Consider the following 20,397-nt stretch of genomic DNA (forward strand, 5'->3'; position numbering starts at 1 on the left):
AGAAGACCTCTAGATAGTAAATAACTATAATTACATATAATTACCGTCGTATGAATGGCGATGATGCAAATGGTGTTACACCTACTTAATATTTTACTGTGTAAGGAATTAGATTTCAGCTTAAATAATTAGCATGATATGAACTTAATTGTAACAGAAGTTTGTGACATTTTTTTTATACAACTAGGTCGGCAAACAAGCGCACGGCTTACCTGATGGTAAGCGATTACGGTAACTTACACATGTCTGCAACACTAGAAGCATCGCAATCGCGTTAAAGACCCTATCCCCAATTCCCCCCAGGAACTCTTGTCACCAATTCACCAACGACTCCTCAATTCTTTTGAAGATAGACATTTTTTCCTATGACAATAACAAAAAAAAATATATAATTATAAGCTATTAAGCCAAATGATACACCTATTAAATTTTGACACCTGTGCCCCACAGGGCGTTTCCATGTATGTATAGTTTGGTATGAGACCAAACTATACATAGACATACTGTAATACCAAAAGAAGCTTTTACGATTGATTTAAAATCTTATAATTGTGATTAAAAAATAAAGGTTATTGATTATGCTGTTTATATTATAAAATTGGGTTGTTTTGATTTTGTTGTTTGTGTACTCTGTAGCTACGACATTGCAATTGTTCATAGACTGTTGTAACCCCTTAGCATAGTCTGTGCGTTTGTATATCAGCATAGTGATATAAAAAAGACATGTGGTTTATTTCTGGAGTCTTGAACTATTGAGATGTATATAATATTAAATCTGAATCCATCAAATAGCTTTTTTAACTTTAATTTACTTTTAAAGACGATTCAATTGCTTTTAAACACGATGAATCCGATTCATTGAATACGATATTGTTCCTATTTCGACGTTCTTCTCACGACCTTTCAATCCAAATATTTCATAAGTATCGCTTTCGTATATAATAATAATTAATTAATTTTATATATGCCAAGTTCCATCCCACAATAATTCAAGTACAAACGTTGCTGTACCGTTGATCGTATTATTTATTGCTTCTTGCTTTGACCGTAGAATTTTCATTTATTCACTGTATTCATAATTTGTTAATACATTATTTATGTTAAAGACGGTTCGTTTTATAGTTTTCTTTATTGAGTAATTTTTAAGGATTAGAAATGATAATTATTTTAAATTAATTGAATTGAATACGTTATTACTAATTGTGTGGTGATAAAAAGCGGTATCGATGTGATTATTTTTTTTTATTATTTAATTTTTTTAACACGGTTTTTAATCCGCGTTTTACTTCATTCTGAGCTGATGGGTGTAACGTAATAAATTTTCTTTACGTTAAAGTATTTTAATAAAAGATATTTCGATTCAACTTTTTTTTTAAGTTATTTGTCAAGTTTTCTACTAAATCACCTTACGCCTAATACTTACTGTGAACTTAACTAAATGTTTAGCTGTTGTAATGGGGTAATTTTTCTTATATAGGATAAAGATAGGAGCTTAGTCCTAGAGTAAAGATAGTTATGTGATGACTATGAAATGTAATCGTCTTCAACAGTCTGTTGTCAATTAAAATGTACGTGAGGTCGTAACACATAAACTGTACTTTCCACACATGCGTGTAATATACAAACTATTGCTAAATAAGACCTTTTTTGGAAATATTTGCTTTTATATCTTTCTTTTACGTAAGTTGTTTTCAATATATAATTAAGATAGTTAGGTTTTTGTTTAGAATTTTCAGTATTTTTATATTTTTTAAACCAAAGATTTTTTTTCACATTTGTTCTTCGTTTTTCAGTTACAAAGTCAAAGTAAATATATACGCGTGGTTTATAAGTGTACAGGAAAAATAAGTCGAATTAAAATTTTCTAATTTCAGAATCACTTTGAAAGAACACAACACATAATAAAAAATCTGCCTCATAAATGTAAATCGTACAGATAATAAAAAAGAAAAAAAAAAACGTCAATATGTTCTTAAATTAACGGTCTTATAAATATTGTGTAAATCATACAGATAATAATAAAAAAATATAAAATCGTCAATATCTTCTTACATTCGCGAAATTTTCAAAAGGTTAAATTTTTATTTATCTTTAGAACAAACCGTTAGCTTACCGCGAACGATTAATTTATTTTAGGCTATCTCATATATCGTTATTATCCTTAAACGAATTCGTACATCGCTTGGAATATTTTCGTGGTAGCATAGTCCCCGCCTTCGAGAGATTTATGTATGTAATCGACTTGTATGCGAAATTGGGTCGACTTTAGCAGGTGATGGCGATGGGTTTTAAATGAAATTATCGATTCGTATGAAATATATTTTTGTATTTAAATAAATGCTTTTAATGCTTTGATGCTTAATACACATACGACTTAATTTATCATAATATGAAAATATGAATAAATTAAAATATGCATCCTTTTAGTCTGATAAATGTTCATTGATAATATTGTGTTATGGTACCCTTTTGAGAGTTTTCTATAGATAAAAAAAATCTCAATAATTGGAAAAGTAGTTGGCAGTTAAAACACCAATTGTAAAACTTTACAATGTTAATTGAAACAGTTTTCACGGAACACAGACATGCACAAACACACATCCAAACATTCATACGCGTACACGTACATTTATAATAAAGAAAAATGTTACGATTCATAGGAGGATGACCTCTTTATATATCTGTTGACGTTTTCTATGTTACAAATGATTTATATAACTACTACCGTGGTTTAACCGAGGTAGGGCACAGGAGGAAATACCTGCTCAAAATCTGGAGCAGCCCGACCTGGGAGAAGCACCTCGACCTTACAGAAGTTCATGGCTAAATAATACTGATTTCAAGCAGTGTTGTGTTCCTGTTGGTGAGTAAGGTGACCAGAGCTCTTGAGGGGAATAACTCTAATTGGGGATAAAGCCTTTAACGCGCTTGCGATGCTTCTGATGTTGCTAGAGTCTAAGCTACGGTAATCGCTTACCGTAGTGAGCCGTACGTTTGTTTGCTGACCCAGTTGTATAAAAAAAAAAAAACCATTGAAGAGCCTTTCTGGGACTAAGGCTGATAATAATATCTCACAAATTATCAGTCAGTTCAGCCTATTGCAGTCCACTGCTGGACATAGGCCTCCCCAAGTTTGTGCCAGACATCCCAGTTTTCCGCAATCCTCGTCCAGCCTACACCGGCAATCTTACGTAGATCGTCAAAAATTATATGTAGCAATAATTTACAAGAATCACAATGATTAAAATAAAAGTATTTAAACTATTTTAAAGACCAGTACCGAAACAAAAAATATATTTTTGTTATCATATGTAGTATGTTAGTCATTAAAGGTACTCATTTTACTATGAAAACTATGTTTTGATTGATTATCTGTCACAAATGTATTTAAAATGAATTCAATGTAGGGTAATGCTTATGTGTTAACATTAGGATGTTAATCTTTGTTATTGAAACACTACAAAAAGACACATTATTTCAAATTTTTACAATTTTTTGATACATTTTGATACATGATTACGTTGTAACATCTCTCTATTTTATAACTATATTGGTAGGTTCCAAATCGCCTCACACTCACACTCAACTGTCCCCAATAGAATTAACTCCTGTGTCGGAGGTTCGGGAACACACACAATACTCAAGCACAAACGCCTAGACCACGCCTAGCATTTGTATTGTCAATAAAATGTATGACAGCGCAACAGTCATACGCCTGTGCTGTTACCGTTGCGCTAACGCGTCAAAATTAGATTATAATTTTTTATAGCCACACATTTAGGCAAAATATTTTTAGATTGTTGAAGTGTGACAAAAAAATTAAATTTTTTACGTACAATTACCACTCAGAGCTAATAAAACACACAATAAATGTTATTCTCGGAAATTCGATATTTTTTTCTTTGTATCGGCACCTTCGATCCGCAATGATGTCACTGTTGATTTATCAATTCGGTAGCTGATATCATTTTTATACTTGAGTGTTATTATATTACGGTTGAAAAGGTCTCGTGAAATATATGAAATATTTATTTGATTATATAGCTATTCCGGTTTTTCTCTGCAGAAACTACATTACGAATGGATGGTAGCTTCACTTTTACGATAATTAAAATTTTAATTCGTAAAATGACGATTCGAAGGTGTTTTTGAAGATTATTTGAATAAAACTATTTTGATTTTGATTTTATTATTGTCATAAATACAGTTACAATGTTATATTTACGTTTATTTACTACCTTTTGCATATCTAATGTGTGTAATAAATGGTATAAAGAAACTAATAAATAAAATACATATTTTTTTTAACTCGAATTCATAAATAATTTATTCAACCTTTTTTTCTTTTTAGTCTTTTTTGGGAATAATAACAATGAGCTATTTTAATACATCTTATTTATCTGTAATATTAGATTTTTTTAAGGTTATTTGATAATTTTTTTTTTGTATATAGATAAGTTTGATGTATATTGATGTATTTATTACTAATAATTACTAATAATAATTATTTACTCATTTGGGTCAAAACTCTTTGAGACCTAAATAGTGCTTGTTTACCGTTTCATAGTGATTATTTTCATTGCAAAATAACAAAACGTTGAACCTGACTTCCAGTTCTAACGATGGCAAACAGGAACAAAGTTAAGGCCATACAGAGAACCAAAGAGTACGTGAGACGATTTTGCTGTTTTTGATGTAGACTGAATCAAATGGTATGCAAAGCAGGGCACGACGACCAGGTTTAGAAATGTGTCCTTTTAGAGGTATTCCCTTTTTTGTAAAGTTTTCACACTTGTCAATCGTCGAGACATACGCGGCGTGAACGGATAATCGCTTGTAGTTTTAGGAATTGGGGACGGGAGCTTCTGTTTCAATGTGGTACGATTAGCCGCTTAAATGACTGTGGTCTCAGATTTGATACCCACTTGGAGTAGATATTTTTTTGTAAAGATTTTTCTAAGGCGAACTCCTGCAGAGGATCGAGGGTAAGGCAGGCAATACGCTTGTGATGCTTCTTGTGTTCCAGGCGTATATAGACTATGGTAATTGTTTACCATCAAGTGGGACGAATGCGTGTTTGCCACTCTATTAGTTGTACGAAAAAAACTGAGTTCTGGTTGGATTTCGTTGAGGCTTTTTTTCATGTCACTAGGTCGACAAACAAGCGTACGGCTCACCTGATGGTAAGCGATTATCGTAGCCTATAGACGCCTGCAACACCAGAAGCATCGCAAGCGCGTTGCCGACCCAATCCCCAATCCCCCCAGGAGCTCTGGTCACCTTACTCACCAACAGGAACACAATACTGCTTGAAAACAGTATTATTTTGCTGTGATCTTCTGTAGGGTCGAGGTACTACCCCAGTCGGGCTGCTCCATATTTTGAGCAGGAAATTCCTGCTCAAAATATGGAGTACCTCAGTTAAGTTTTTCAAACCGTGCCTTGTTAAGCACCCATAATTTTAATCGTAGGCACATAACAACAATTGTTCCACTTCGTAACAACTATGTACATTTTCAGGAGTCACAATGAGGGCTATTACCATCAATAAACCTGACACCCATTACATATCTGCTTAATAAAGATAATGTTAATAAAGTTTTGACAACTCAAAAATTTACGACAGTAATTTCTTTAACTGTCACAAAAATCTTAAATAATGCAATACACTTTAATCATCACCCAACTTATCGGACGCAACCTTACAATGAAATCCCACATAATTGATCAAAAGCAGATTACGCATTGATAAATCACAATAATTTGTATGGCATTTCCAAAAAAAAAGATGATACAATTGCCGGCGCGAACTCGCAGATATCGGCGACGCGTTATATTGCTTCATTAAGCCCAATCTCTAAAAGGGATAATCAGATAAAGAAAAAAAAAATCATAAAAATTCAACCTAAATTTTAGACTTTGATATATCATTCTTGTTTCAAGATCGCCGTTGAGATTAAATCGGCTCAATTTATATGATACTTTGACAGTTTACTCGATCCTTAGGTATCGTTGTGCAAGTGTCGACTTGTTTAGCTTCGGCCCGCGGTTTCTTTCAAGTTAATTTTGGCTTAATAATAATAATAATAATAATAATAATAATAATAATAATAAGGGCGGAGTGACATTCAGTAAGATAATAATAATACTTTATTTCAGACTAGATTTAAAGTCCATATTGGGTTAGTACAACAAAACAACATGTAGAATAAAAATAAAAAAATTAAAGACCTCTTAAAATTTACTTGTTATAGATACATAATATTTATGTTTCTACCTTTTTTTTAAGTATGCTCAGAATATTAGTTACTAATTTATCATCCACAAAGCGTTTCATTACGTATTTTTGTTTTTGAAGTAGAACTTCTTTACGTACGCTTGACTTGGGAAGTAAGCCGGTGAATGCGTGACGAGAGCATTACAAAAAGTGTGCTCAGGCGAGATGAACGGAAGTTGAAAGGGATATATAAGTTAGTGAAGATAGAAAGAGCGAGAGTTACATTTTGTAAGTTTTATTTTAGTCGTGTGGTCTAAAGCACATTCGTTTTTTTTATGTCACAAAGCCATAAGTACAATGTTTTGATTTTTTTGCTAATACAAAGCTACATGCAAAATAACTAAAAGTATAATCATGTTTAAATAAAAATAAGTTTCAAGGTTGAAATTCGATACCTTCATTAAACAACATAAAAATATCTTGTATGTAATTTATATAAGAAAAATAATAACAGTAAAGTATTAGTTTTTGATATTATTTTTTTAGAAGCTCGATATAGCTACGATAAATAAAGGTTGCATAGGATTCTTAAGATGAGGATAATGACGGCATTTCAAAAACAAGCCAAAAAGACCCACTGTTTTGCTTCATTAATCATACACACACATTTACTAAAAATATATTTATTTTTAGTTGATAAAACAACCGTTTCGGCGTAGTTGTCCAAAAAACTCCATTAACCGAACATATATTTGTACTTCCACAAATATTTAGCGTTTGATGGCAGTATTGTATTTGTTGTTTGGGTGTAAATTAAATCTGCGTGAGCGTAATTTAATACTATCATAAATGTGAAAGTTTGGAGGAAGGTTTGTGAGTGTATGTCAAAGTACGACGAATCTGGATGAATTTTGGCGCAAATATCCTGAAATAAGTAGGGTACTTTTAATTCTAGAAAATATATTGGCGTAAAATAGGTTTGTAAGTAAACGAAGACTTGAATAATACCTAGTCTTATAATATTTGCATCAGGCTCTTCCGTTATTAGCCAAATTTACTCTTTACCTATTAAACCATGAAAAGTCGTTGTTGAGATTTCACGATGATGCCTTGTAAATAAGTCTTCTAATTGATTGTATTATTCTATATTATCACTTTAAACTCCTTTACTTACCCGCATTGGATCATTGTTCCGGATAAAGTCCCATCTTGGCCCTTATATGATAAGAAGCCTTAATTCAGCATTAGGATAGCTACAAACTAATTCTTGCACAGTGCTTTTGACCTCATCAAGATATCGCTGGTAACAACGGTGATTTAATGATAATAAAATAAAGGAATAGATAGTATTTGAATGCACGTAATGTAGAGCGTTACCAAAATGCCGATCGAATATATATATATATAACTAGGTCGGTAAACATGCGTACGGCTCACCTGACGGTAAGCGATTATTATAGACGCTTGCAACACCAGAAGCATCGCAAGCGCGTTGCCGACCCCATCCCCAAACACCCCAGAATCTCTGGTCACCTTACTCATCAACAGGAACATAATACTGCTTTGAAAACAGTATCATTTAGCTGTGGTCTTCTGTAAGGTCGAGGCACTAACCCAGTTGGGCTGCTCCATATTTGGAGCAGGGAATTTCTTGCCGTTCCCTACTTCAGTTAAAACATAATACGGAAGTATGAACCCAAAATATCATCCATCCACTTTGACATACAGACTTCAACGCGCTTGGAAGCGCATAGACCGACTCGAATAAATATTTAACTTATAAACAGATACATCTTTTGCCTGCTCGTGTGTGTGTGTGTGTGTGTGTGTGTGTGTGTGTGTGTGTGTGTGTGTGTGTGATGAATACTAATACAGACACGAGCAAAAATAAACTTCTTGTATTTTATTTTAACGCAAACAACCGAAACCCTTGACACGTTACTAATGACTTAAGTAAAAAATGTTATACACACGGATAACTAATTGATACAAGCGGAGTAAATTTCGGAATAAGGACAGGAATTTATTGTATCAACGACCCCGTCGTGTTTCTGCTTGTTTTTGTGGAAATATTTCCTTTGAATATTTAAAGTACGGAATATCTTGAAATTTTATTGGTAATAGTATTTTCACTTGGTAAAGATGGGTAACTTTAAATTAACCTTTTACTGTTAATAATATTTTTTTTGATGTTTCTTATTAACTATGAATCAACTTAAGTAATCAAAAATTCTAATATTAAATATATACCATTATGAAATTTATGAATATACCTAAACAAGACAAAGAAAATTAAAATCTAAAACCGACGACAAAAAAATTAGTACCTCACTATGTTCTTTAGAGAGCGCTACATCCAATATAATTTTACAGCCTATAGCCTATAACCAGCGGACAACTAACGTTTCTAATGATACTTAAACTGAGGTAGGTAGGGCACAGCAGGAATGTCCTGCTCAAAATATGGAGCAGCCCGACTGGGGTAGTACCTCGACCTTAAAGAAGATCACAGCCAAATAATACTGCTTTCTAGCAGTGTTTTGTTCCTGTTGGTGAGTAAGGTGACCAGAGCTCCTGGAAGGAATTGGGGATAGGGTCGGCAACGCACTTGCGAGGCTTCAGGTGTTGCAGACTTCTATAACCTACGGTAATCGCTTACCATCAGGTGAGCCGTACGTTTGTTTGCCGACCTAATGATATAAAAAAAAAACTACCTAATTTGTTTGAATATGACAAGTAGTTAGGGAGAATACATACAGACACACATACATACAACATATATACATAGACCGCTACATTTATAACCCTCCTTTTACCATTTACGTAATATTCATATATAGCTACCAATATTTGGTATAATACAAGAAATGTATTCATAGAAGCTATAAATAACTTCTATAGCCATGTAAAAAATACGTACCTATAATATATCGCTTCAGCCTGTAATATCCCACTACCGAGCATAGGCCTCTTTCCCCATATAGGAGAAAGATCAGAGCTTAATCCACCACGCTGCTCGAATGTGAGTTGGCGGATATATTCCCTACTATGGGTAAAGATCGATATCAGGTGTACATGATAACAACCGGGACCGACGATTTAACGTGCTTTCCGAGGCACGGTGGGGGGACCTACAAGGACTGCACAAACACCCAGACCACGGTAAACACCTGTATGGCTAATACAAATGTTTGTCATGTGCGGGGATCGAACCCGCAACCGCCAGCGCAACAGGCACAAACCATAGCTGTGACCGTTGCGCCAACGCAGCGTCATATAGGTATATTATGTGTATAGCTTTACAAATTTTCTTGGTCCTAATATAGTCAGGCTTTTTGTAACGTTATATTCCTTAAGATTGAAGTTTTAGTACTGTTAAAAAATATAAATACGTAATATACTAAGGTAATTCATCCTTATCTATCGTTTATTATCTAAATAAATATCATACACTTATGCAAAAGTACACAATTTCTTTATGTCGACACTCATAATTTTATCATTAAAAATTACTTAGCAGTTAACAAAATCGTGTATAAGGAGCATCGTCGAAAAGAAAACGAGCGAGTATTTCGATAACAGTACGCAGTCACGCCATCAAGTTAACCCTTACAGTGCTGCAGTGCAACGTATTATTAACATACATTTATTTAATTTTTTAAAAAAAATATCTTTACATGTTCCTCGTTATTTAAAACGGTTTAGTAAAATACACATTGTATACACGCGATGGCACAAGTTCGCAAGTCATTTAATTTGATTTAAGTAATACTAAAATGCAATGTCATTTCTAAGTGAAATGTTTGACCGTTTAATATCATTAATGAATGTACTCTTAAGATATCAAAGATAATAATACATTAATGAACGCTGTTATTTATATCTAGTTCAGATGAAACAAGAATACAATCAATGTATTGTGTATTGATAAAATATATGTTGTTATTTCAATAAATGATTAGGTATAGGTGTGATATTAAGACGTTAAGAAGTGGTGCGTTTTTATGCGTTCCAGCTGCGTGATTTTTATTGGGCAAAAGTGTTTGACTTAATTGAAAATATTTATATTTTGTACATAATGTTAGAATAAAGTAGAGCAATAATTTATATTATTTGACAGGTTAAAGGCTAAAAGGTTTAGCTGCATACCCTCTTAAGACAAAAGATACCTTTTGCAAGATATTTAGCTATCATTTATTTTGGAAAATCAGTAATTCTTGATGAAGAATGTGGAATTAATTGTGTGTGTAGTGTCATTAATCATGAAAATTTAATAAATTAAAAAAATATATTTTGTGGCAACTATTTTTTTTTAACTATGTATAATTACGAAATTGGTAACAGAGGCCATCAAACGACATTTTATGTAAGTCATTATAAATACTGTATTAAAAAAATAGACGAAACTATTATGAATTATGTATTTGAACCATCAATATAACGAGGTTACTTTAACAAATCTATAGAAATCTAAACAAGTCGTATTTCTTAACGCAAATGACATGTGTTTAATTGTGACATACATTAAAATCACTTCAATATATTTACGAATATATTGACCTTCGGTAATCATTCGACGCTACTCGATTTTTTATTCGAAAAACCAAACTACAGATTAAAATGATTCTTACGTAAAATGTCATAAAGCTCAGTATGGAAATAGGATGTATTGTTGATGTTGGTTTTTTTAAAGATGTAACAACATAATTTCGGTACTTTAAAAATTTGAAAACGCTACTTGAATTCGAAGTGATTCAGTGGTTCAAATGTTTTCGTTCTATTATGTTTGTGTCACGATTTTTAACTCAATTTAGTTCAATATCTTGTTAGATTGAAAATGTTCGATACGATTCGTGTAGCTGTTAGAGAAATATTTAAAAGTGTCCAAATATTACATAATTTACTAGACATCTTTCCCTTCACCCGCGATGACATTCATATACTGTTCCGCTATTGAGTTGGATCGTGTTGTTTGAACAAACAAATATTTCTTCCTTGTTGTATTAAATAAATAAGTAAGAACGTGGAAGGGCTATATGCGAATTAAAAAAAAAATTGGTGAATAGCTATAATACAAACTTTTATTTCCATAAATCCTAATCCAGTAAATACTAAAAAAATATATTTTAGAGCTTGTCGGGCATGTGATAATATTATTCAGTGCAGGGTTAGATAGATGATAAAGAAGTGGACTTGTGACGCTGTATTTCATGCAAGATATTACTAATTTTGTACTGAAACACGGTTTTTATATTATTTTTCAAAAGAGTTACTGCAGAGTTTCTTGTCAATTCTTCTCTGCAGAACCTACATTCCGAATCGGTGGTAGCTTCACTTTTACAAATAATAAACACAATAAAAAATGTTTAGTATTCCTAATGTGCAGGTTACACATTAAAATAAAATCGTACAAATTAAAAATAGCATGGTGTCGTCTCCTGTTAAAGATTTTAATTGTAATATGAAACTTTGAATAGTTACGAGTTTCTGTAAAAAACTCACTATAGACGGCGCCACGGTCGCTTAGACCGAATATAAAATCATCATATCAGAAATTTCAATCTAGCGGGTACATCGTTCCATAGCTTAATTGACTAGAGGACCGACACGGTCAGTCGAAAATGCAGGTTCGATCCCCGGAACGCTCAATTTTTGATATGATATTAAAAAATGCTTATAATAATAACTCTTAAAATTTTAATTTGTAAAATGACGATTCCAAAGTGCCTTTGAAGCCTATTTGAATAAAGTTATTTTTGGTTTGATTTGGCTTCATAATGTTGATATCGATTTCATTAATGGGAGTATCCCTACCATAAAAATGGCAATTTTTGATGTATAATGGAATCTGTGCATACTAGTAACTAGTCTTGTCTAGTGGCGAAAAGGCTAGCCTGTCGCTAGAGGGATGTTGCAGCAGCTGTGTGCTGTTGCCTGCAGATCCGGGACTCTCCAATTAAAGCGGCTGAAGGCTCCCGCAGGGGTTTGGTCGGTATTGCACCCCCAAGTGCTGAAGCCGACATACAGTCTAGGACTGCCTACTCGGGCGTCCTGGATATCACCCGTAAATGGGTTCCCCTGCGATACCAAAAAAAAAAATGTTTTTAGAAATAATCCGCGTTGTTGTATCTTTTTTAGTATCAATATGTGTTAGCTTATTGCAGCCTTTTAGTTTTTAAATATTTATCAGTTATAGTTATTATAAGCTGTAAGCTTTCCAAATAAAATAAAATGAATAAAAATCATCTAATCTGTAGAGAGGTCTATCAAGTATAATAAATTCTTCGACGACGTATCGGCACAGCGGTCACAGCACCCGCACATGACGAACATTTGTATTGGCCATGTAGGTGCTTATTGTGGTCTGGGCCCTAGTATTGTGTGTGTTTCCGAACCCCGACACAGGAGAAAATGCTAATGGGGCATTGAGTGTGAAGCGTTTATTTATTTATTATTATTTTATTCTTTTATTCAGAATCTAGGCTTTGCATCGAACAGATAAAATTTTCCACAAATATATTTACGAATTTTGAAATTGTTAAAAAAACTGGGTTTTATAAAGTTTCAATACATATTTATTGAAGATAAATGATTTGAGTGTGTGTAATAACAAAAAGTTTACACTAAAATAATATTAATCAAAATTTGTTTGTCCATAGGAAAATGAAAGAAATTTAATTTTTTTTTCAGATGAATCAACAGTGTAAAGTCTGCGGGGAGCCGGCAGCTGGATTCCACTTTGGTGCTTTTACGTGCGAAGGATGCAAGGTAACAATCATTAACATATAATTCTATATAATCAATTACTTTTTATATATAACGAAATCGTATTATTAAAAATCTAAAACAAAAATAAATGAGACGAATATTATGAATTTTGAAAAATAACAAATTTTTTAAGCTTAGTACAATTTTAAAAATAAAAATAGTGATTTGGAAACGGCATTAATCTTTATAATAATAAAATAACAACAAAATACGATGTTAAATTATGCCAAAAAAAAAAAAAAAATTGGCGCTGACATTTCTGCTACCAATTTATATTGCGTTTGTTAGTTTTATTTTTTATTTGTAAGTATAAAATTAATACGACTGGTATCGTTTATCTAGGTATTTAAATAAATAATTAAATAATTCTTTATTTTCTCGTCAATATTGAACAACTTTTCAATATAAACTTCACGTCACTTAATAAAAAAATGTAGCATTAGTAACTCTTAAGAGGACAACAAAAAAAGTTTGAATTGAACCTTTTTAGGTATTTTCAATGTCTATAAAGAGATAAGTTATTATTAGACGGCTTGTCTGTCTTCCTTACGAATAAAAACTGGATTTATGCCAATGTTCGTCTGCTGCTAGCATATTGCCATTCAAGTGTCAATCCTAGGATTCAAATGGCGGTCTAGACATGTTTTAAGACCTACTTCCAGGTCCACCGCGTTTTATAACTATAAAAAGGTGTTAAATATTTGTATGTATGTGGCAAGTTCTTGACATAATTTATCAATCTACTTTTATGTGATAGGAACGTATGACGAGATTGAGGGAAATCGTTACTTATGGAGTTCGTCAAATTAAGCGATGTCATTGCGACTGACGTGTCCGCGACAAAGTGTCTTTAGTGATCGCAAACGCGTTCTATGATTCAAAATGTATAGAAATGGCATAAATAATTAATAAGTCACTTTCTTTGAAAGTTTTTTTTTTTTTTCATAGTGACAAATGAATGCCTACATTTATATACGTTTTTAGGCCATAAGTTTACGAAGTTTTGTTCGACTGATCAATTTAAATATCGTAACTATATATCGTATATAAACTAAATGCCTTCTTTTAGAGCATTTATATACGCAATTTATATAAGTATTTATATAACCAATGAAATTGTGGAGTGAAAATTAAGCATGGACAGGAATTGAAGCAGGTCCCAGTAAAGCGGTTTACGAGTATGTAGCAAATACATATATGGCTTAAAATTATATATACAATAAAGATACGTATTCGTTATTATGGTTTGGGTGTGACATTTCTCAACGGGTCCCTTTTGGCTTGACGTCTTTTTGTGGAGTGCATTTAAGAAATTATTTTAATTGTCCGATTACTGTATTGTATGTTTTATTTTTTATCGATAATTAAATCTTGTAATGAGAAATATTTTACTGTAATTTATGTTACATAATATATTTCTCTTGTTTACTGTTATGCTGTATGAAGCGTCTTTGTCGATTTTCCTTGCATTGAGTTTCAGTAATTGAATTTTTTAGTGAGTTCTAAGAGATCATTTTTGGGTAACTTTTGTGACCTAAATATTATTTAAAAAAGGCAGTAAAGAATGTTAATAGCACAAAAATTATAAATTTTATCGAACTTGAAATTATTCAACACATATTAGTACAGATATTGACTGCTGAAATGATCTTCAATTTTTATGATATTTGAGTATCTATGAGAAAAATTATTTTTATCAAAGTTTTTTTTTTATTTTATTTTATCAAAGATACTTACGTGTCTATTATTTTTAGTAACAACATTATTATAACACACAGGTACATCACAGAAATTAAAGAATGGTAACTGGTTTCGAACAAGAAGTGTGCTAGATCTATAAATTATTATCAAATTTATTACTGGACACAAGTAATGTTGTATGATTAATGATCACGAAGGGTGTTATTGCGTGTCGAGATAGCAATAGCAACTGGTGCCATTAAAATTTCAATAATAGAAACTGTCTTAATAAGATCGATTGCAATGACGTTTGACAATTTAATCACGTAATTTAGTTTTTGTCTGTTAGAAGCTTGGGTATTGTTATTTTTTTTTATTTCTAGTTTAAATTTAATAGGGCATTTTAAAAATAGATTTCTACAGATTTGACGTTCTTTTATCAGAAGTATCCTTTAGTTAATTTGTAGGAATACAAATTTGGTAACCATTGTATCTGTAACCGCGAATTACATTATGTAAGTATAAAAAAAAATGGAAGCAGGTTGTAATAATTGTAAGTATAGAGGTTTTGCTGAGACCTAAGAATCTTACTTAAAACGTAAATTAGGTTTCTTTTTGATACATTACTTGGAGTTTACTTACTTTAGAAATAATTACAGTAAAATCGTAACGAAGCTATTTTGTAAATGTAAGTATTTTCTTATTAATAATTAAATAATATTATTATATGAATATCGATATCGAAGCGACACTTTACCACATTACTCAAGATCAAGGCGGCGGCAAATTGTCGACGGTGCGCAATTTGCTACCCCGAATCAATCTGCCAAGTTTTTGTCTCGATAATGTCGCGATTCAATTTTCTGTTAAGTGCGCCTCTGTACCGCCCCTTTAGCTGTTTTGCGCTAACGGATCGGTACTTACTAAACATTATGAGATAAATTGTACCTTCATTTATATTATATTTTAATTTTTATTTATTACGTTTAATAGTTCGACTGTATGATTAAGAATTAGTTATGTTTCTGTAAAATGTAATTAATGTGAACGAATCAATATTTCATTCTTTACACAAAAAAAAAATGAAATTTCGGGTAAATATTGGATACTAATTATTCGGTGCAGAATAATATTGTTTTGTAATTATGAAATTTTGATATTTGTTCGACATTTTGATGCTTACTACTTTACACTTTAATTGTATTATTATTCTTATAGTACGATTCATCCTGTAATATCCTACTGCTAGAAGGCCTTTTTCTAAATGTAGCTGGATCGCAGCTTAATACAACACGGTGCTCTACGGCAAGTTGGCAGATATACTCCTTATTAAGAGTAACGATCGATAAGTAAACACGAAAGTTCTGCCACATTTTGTTAAGACAAACAGTTCAAACATCAACACATTTTGACACTTATATATTTAAACTAGCTGTGCCCGCGGCTTCGACCGCTTTGAAATCAGTGTGTCACAACGTTTTCCCGGCAAACTTTTAGTGAAACTCTCATCAAAATCGGCTTAGCCGTTCCGTAAACTTTCCTCTTGAACCGCATGAAAATCCGTTCAGTACATTTTGAGGGAATCGATCACATACACTTTCACATACAACATACTACTGTTGCCCGCGACTACATCCGCGTGGTTATGAAGATATGCATTACTATTAAGATGTTTAACGCAATTTTTTTTTATTTAAGTCACTTGAAATGCTTATTACACTGAGTAACTTTTCAAAAGGCACAATTTAGTATAATTTAATAGTTGTTTTTATAAAACCTCTCTATACACCACATTCTTAGTTTTATTTTCAGGCTGCAGTATAAATAACCTATCAGGCGAACTTATAGCTGCTGTATATGTTTCATACAAACTATCAACCCCAATTAAACACCCTTAGCGGTGGAATATCGCAAAATCCTTAGCGGACGTCTACTAACTATAATCTACCTCCCTGCCAAATTTCAGCTTTGTCCATCCTGGATGGATGGACCCTCTAGCAGTTTTTGGGTTCTCGTGATGAGTGAGTCAGTAACCTTTCTCTTTTATATATAGAGTCTCTCTTAAATTTCAAGTCTCTTACTTCAAAAACATAGGACTTTCGTACAAAATTCCAACCCCCATTCAACCCCTTAGGGGTCGAGTTTCGTAAAATCCGTTCTTAGCGGCTGTTTACGACCTATAAGGAACTTACCTGCCAAATGTCAAGTTTGTATCTGTTATAGTTTCGGAGATTTCGTGATGAATGAATCAACCTACCATCCCCCGTTTTAACCCCAAAAGGGAGTTGGTTTCTAAAGATACATTATTTGGACACCTCCTCATCATCTATAGAGCTTACATTTTAAATTTCAAATCTCTTACTTCAAAAACATAGGACTTTCATACAAACTTTCAACCCTCGTTTTACCACTTTAGGGGCCGAGTTTCGTAAAACCCGTTCTTAGCGGATGTCTACGTCTTTTAAGAAGCCTACCTGCCAAATTTCAAGTTTATAGGTGTTATAGTTTCGAAGACCTCGTGATGTTTGATGATGATGAGTGACCTTTCGCTTTTATATATTATATAGATATAGATATAGATACACGGTCGTCTGTTCCTATAGTAAGCAAATAAATGATAGTATTACACGTAAAAGCCGACTGTTATATCTAAATAGATTTTAATAAATATACATAGAAATAATAATAAAAACACATATTACACGCAGACTCAGGTGGGAATCAAACCCGCAACCTGCGTGACAGAAAGCAGGGCCAATACAAACTGCACCAACGGGCTAGTCAACTAATAAAATACAATAATATATTATACACAATTGTAAATAAATCACTAAGAAACAAAAACAAAACAGATTTAGTAATAAGCAAGATAAAAACTGAAAAGACGTGCAACATTTTACATAGTGTACATACTGAAATATAGATATACTTATTACGTATATGAGTATAACAACCCAAGCCTACGGAATTACCAAATAGTTAAATTTTAGAGAATAAATTAATTTAATATTAATAAATCAATTTAAAACGTAACAATATTAACTCACACCCAACACCACATTATTAATAACAAATGACACGTAATAAGTCACTTTGGTTCCATCGTAAATATTATTTAAATTTCGTACATATTAAAAGTATGAAGGGCCAGCCATACTTGTTTTTTTTTTTAATATAATTTTAAGTCGTTTAATTAAAACCTCTTTGGTCAGTTTGTGTTAACTTGTCTAAAAAAAGGGTTCTTTTTTTAGCTCTCTTTCAACTTGTTTGGTTATTAAGTAATTAGGTGCACGTTTTCACACAGATCACGTTCATAATTAACATTCATCTTCGACGTACTATTTGTTTTATGACTTAGGACTGTAAATCATTCGTAAAGTGGAGATGAGCGATGCTACTGAAATATATATTTTACAATGACTGTCAAAGTCAAGATAATTATTTTTAATGTTCGCATTGATCACAGATACATGTAAAAACTGATATACGTCAAGTTTTTGAATTATGTAATTTTTACCAAGAAGTTCTAGACAATGAAAAGACTACTAAATACAGTATTTAGTATAATAAATATTTTCAAAGCAAACACTAAGACAAAACAAACAGTACATTATTTAACCTTAATTTATTTATCAGCATTCTTATTTATGTTCATTTCATTTCCCTAGTAATTAACGTCGTACGTTAAAAGTAACGCATCGTATCTCATTCGATATGAAATGACCCTTTTATATAAATCTCAGTAAGCTTGAATAGATGTTTAACATATTAAATTATTTTATTAAAACACTATGTTAGCTCCACTGACAATGAGTGGGTTGAATATTTTGATAATTAATGGGAACCATACACGATTTTGGTGTCGCATTTTGTACCCAAAAGTTTAATGCTGTTAGTGAAGAATATTTTTCTTTTACTGTACTTTGGACTAATCGTAAAAATCCGAAATCGTAACGCAGTCATACAGTGAATGGTATATTTTAGAGTCAAGTGTCATGTTTCATAAGGTGATAAAAATATAGATAGGCATGATTTTTTTAGAAATATTTTTTAATTAGTTATATTTAAAACTTCCACATAAAAAATACTATAATTTTGTATTTGATAAATGAACAGATAAATAATCTTCGTGATGTATAAGACCTTAAAAAATAAACAGTATTGGACAGGTACAAAATTAGCAATTATATATATATTTTATTTTTTAGTGATGTTATGCTTGTTAGTTTATACGATTAATTAGATCAGTTAAAAATATTGCATTTTAGACTCTATGTAAAAGAAAGATTGAGTTGAAATAATGCTTATATAATCTGTCCGGTTTCATTTAAAACCCATTAGCTACAACTTATACCCCTATTTGAAACAAAAAATCGCAACATATGGGTTTTCTTATTTATAGCATTTGAAGGCAGTTCTGTCAATTGATAAAAATTAACTGGGTTGTTCCGAATTTAAACCATTGATTACGGTTAATATTTTGAAACTCATATGATTTAAATGAAACTGGTAAGAACATCTAGCATATGTTCATTTTATTTCAAAAAACTTAAGATTAAAAGATAAGAAAAAGCAATCAACACTTAAACGCCTGTGATAACATCTGTATGTGCAAAAGTTCAAAAATTTGATTGACGTTGGCGATAAAAAAATACGACCATATTGCTTAAAATGAGACGAAACTACACTTCTATTAGAATACTAAGTCTGTTTTGCTTGTTTGTTTATATCAAAATTTATCGAGCCGATTTTGATGAAATTTTTTAAAAAATAATTATAGTATTTTTTTTTTAATTATACACATAATCAAGTTATAAAAACCTAATTTTAATTCTGAACGTCAAATTAAAAGAAATCATTCGTTCTGGTCATTGACTTGTTTAAAAATTTGTACCTCAATTCGAACGTGTGAATATGGAGATAAACATACAAACAATATTACGAAATAAGTCTAAGATGCTCCTCTCCATGACCTTTTGAGAGATCGAGGTTTGAAATATAATGATTTGTTAGATTTTTTATTTATTTTTTCACAGATTAAATCTCTTGAATAAACTGCAACAAAACCTATCGCACTATTTGAAATAAATAATCGAAACGTATGGGTTTTCTTCTTTATAGCTTTTGAAAGCAGTTTTATCAATGAAAAGAATCACAGGGTTGTTCAGGATTCAAGCCACATTAAGGGTAATGTGTATTAAATAAACCTAAACTACTTTGTATACGCTTCAGCCTGTAATACCCCACTGCTGGGCATAGGCCTCTTTGCTCATGTCAGATGAAAGATCAGAGCTTAATCCACCACGCTGCTCCGACGCTGGACCGACAGCTTAACGTGCTTTCTGAGGTACGGTGAGGAGACACATAAGGATTAACAATCAGACCGGAAATAAATATTTTTATAAACACAAATATCCACTTCAAGCGGGAATCGAACCCGCGACCGTCGGGTTTAGGCGCCGTCGATTCGGCACTCGCACAAGAGCGGTCGTCGTACTACTTAATACGTACTTTGTAACTACTTTGTATATTAAATTAATATGAATCCAATTACAATTAATGCAAAAAAAACACGCTATAATTCGTCTTACAAATCTAATTTATACATCCTGAACATTAGCAATACTTCAAGAAGAATTTAAAGTAATGACTCTTATTGAAATACCTTCAATCTCATACAAATTAAGTTTCTTACCAAAGCATTGACATTTTATGTTTCAAAAAAAAAGTTA

General features: G+C 32.0%; 1 protein-coding gene across 1 annotated transcript in view; it reads left to right on the forward strand.

Moving 5' to 3' along the window:
• The window catches only part of LOC123659663 (protein embryonic gonad-like), a 140,011-nt gene that overhangs the window by 55,414 nt on the left and 64,200 nt on the right, over positions 1 to 20,397 (forward strand). Inside the window, exon 2 of the mRNA XM_045594860.1 lies at positions 12,908 to 12,985. Coding sequence (XP_045450816.1) covers positions 12,908 to 12,985 — 78 coding nt within the window. The remainder of the gene's footprint in view (positions 1 to 12,907; positions 12,986 to 20,397) is intronic.

The sequence above is a fragment of the Melitaea cinxia genome, chromosome 14, assembly GCF_905220565.1.
Source record: "Melitaea cinxia chromosome 14, ilMelCinx1.1, whole genome shotgun sequence".
Lineage (NCBI taxonomy): Eukaryota > Metazoa > Arthropoda > Insecta > Lepidoptera > Nymphalidae > Melitaea > Melitaea cinxia.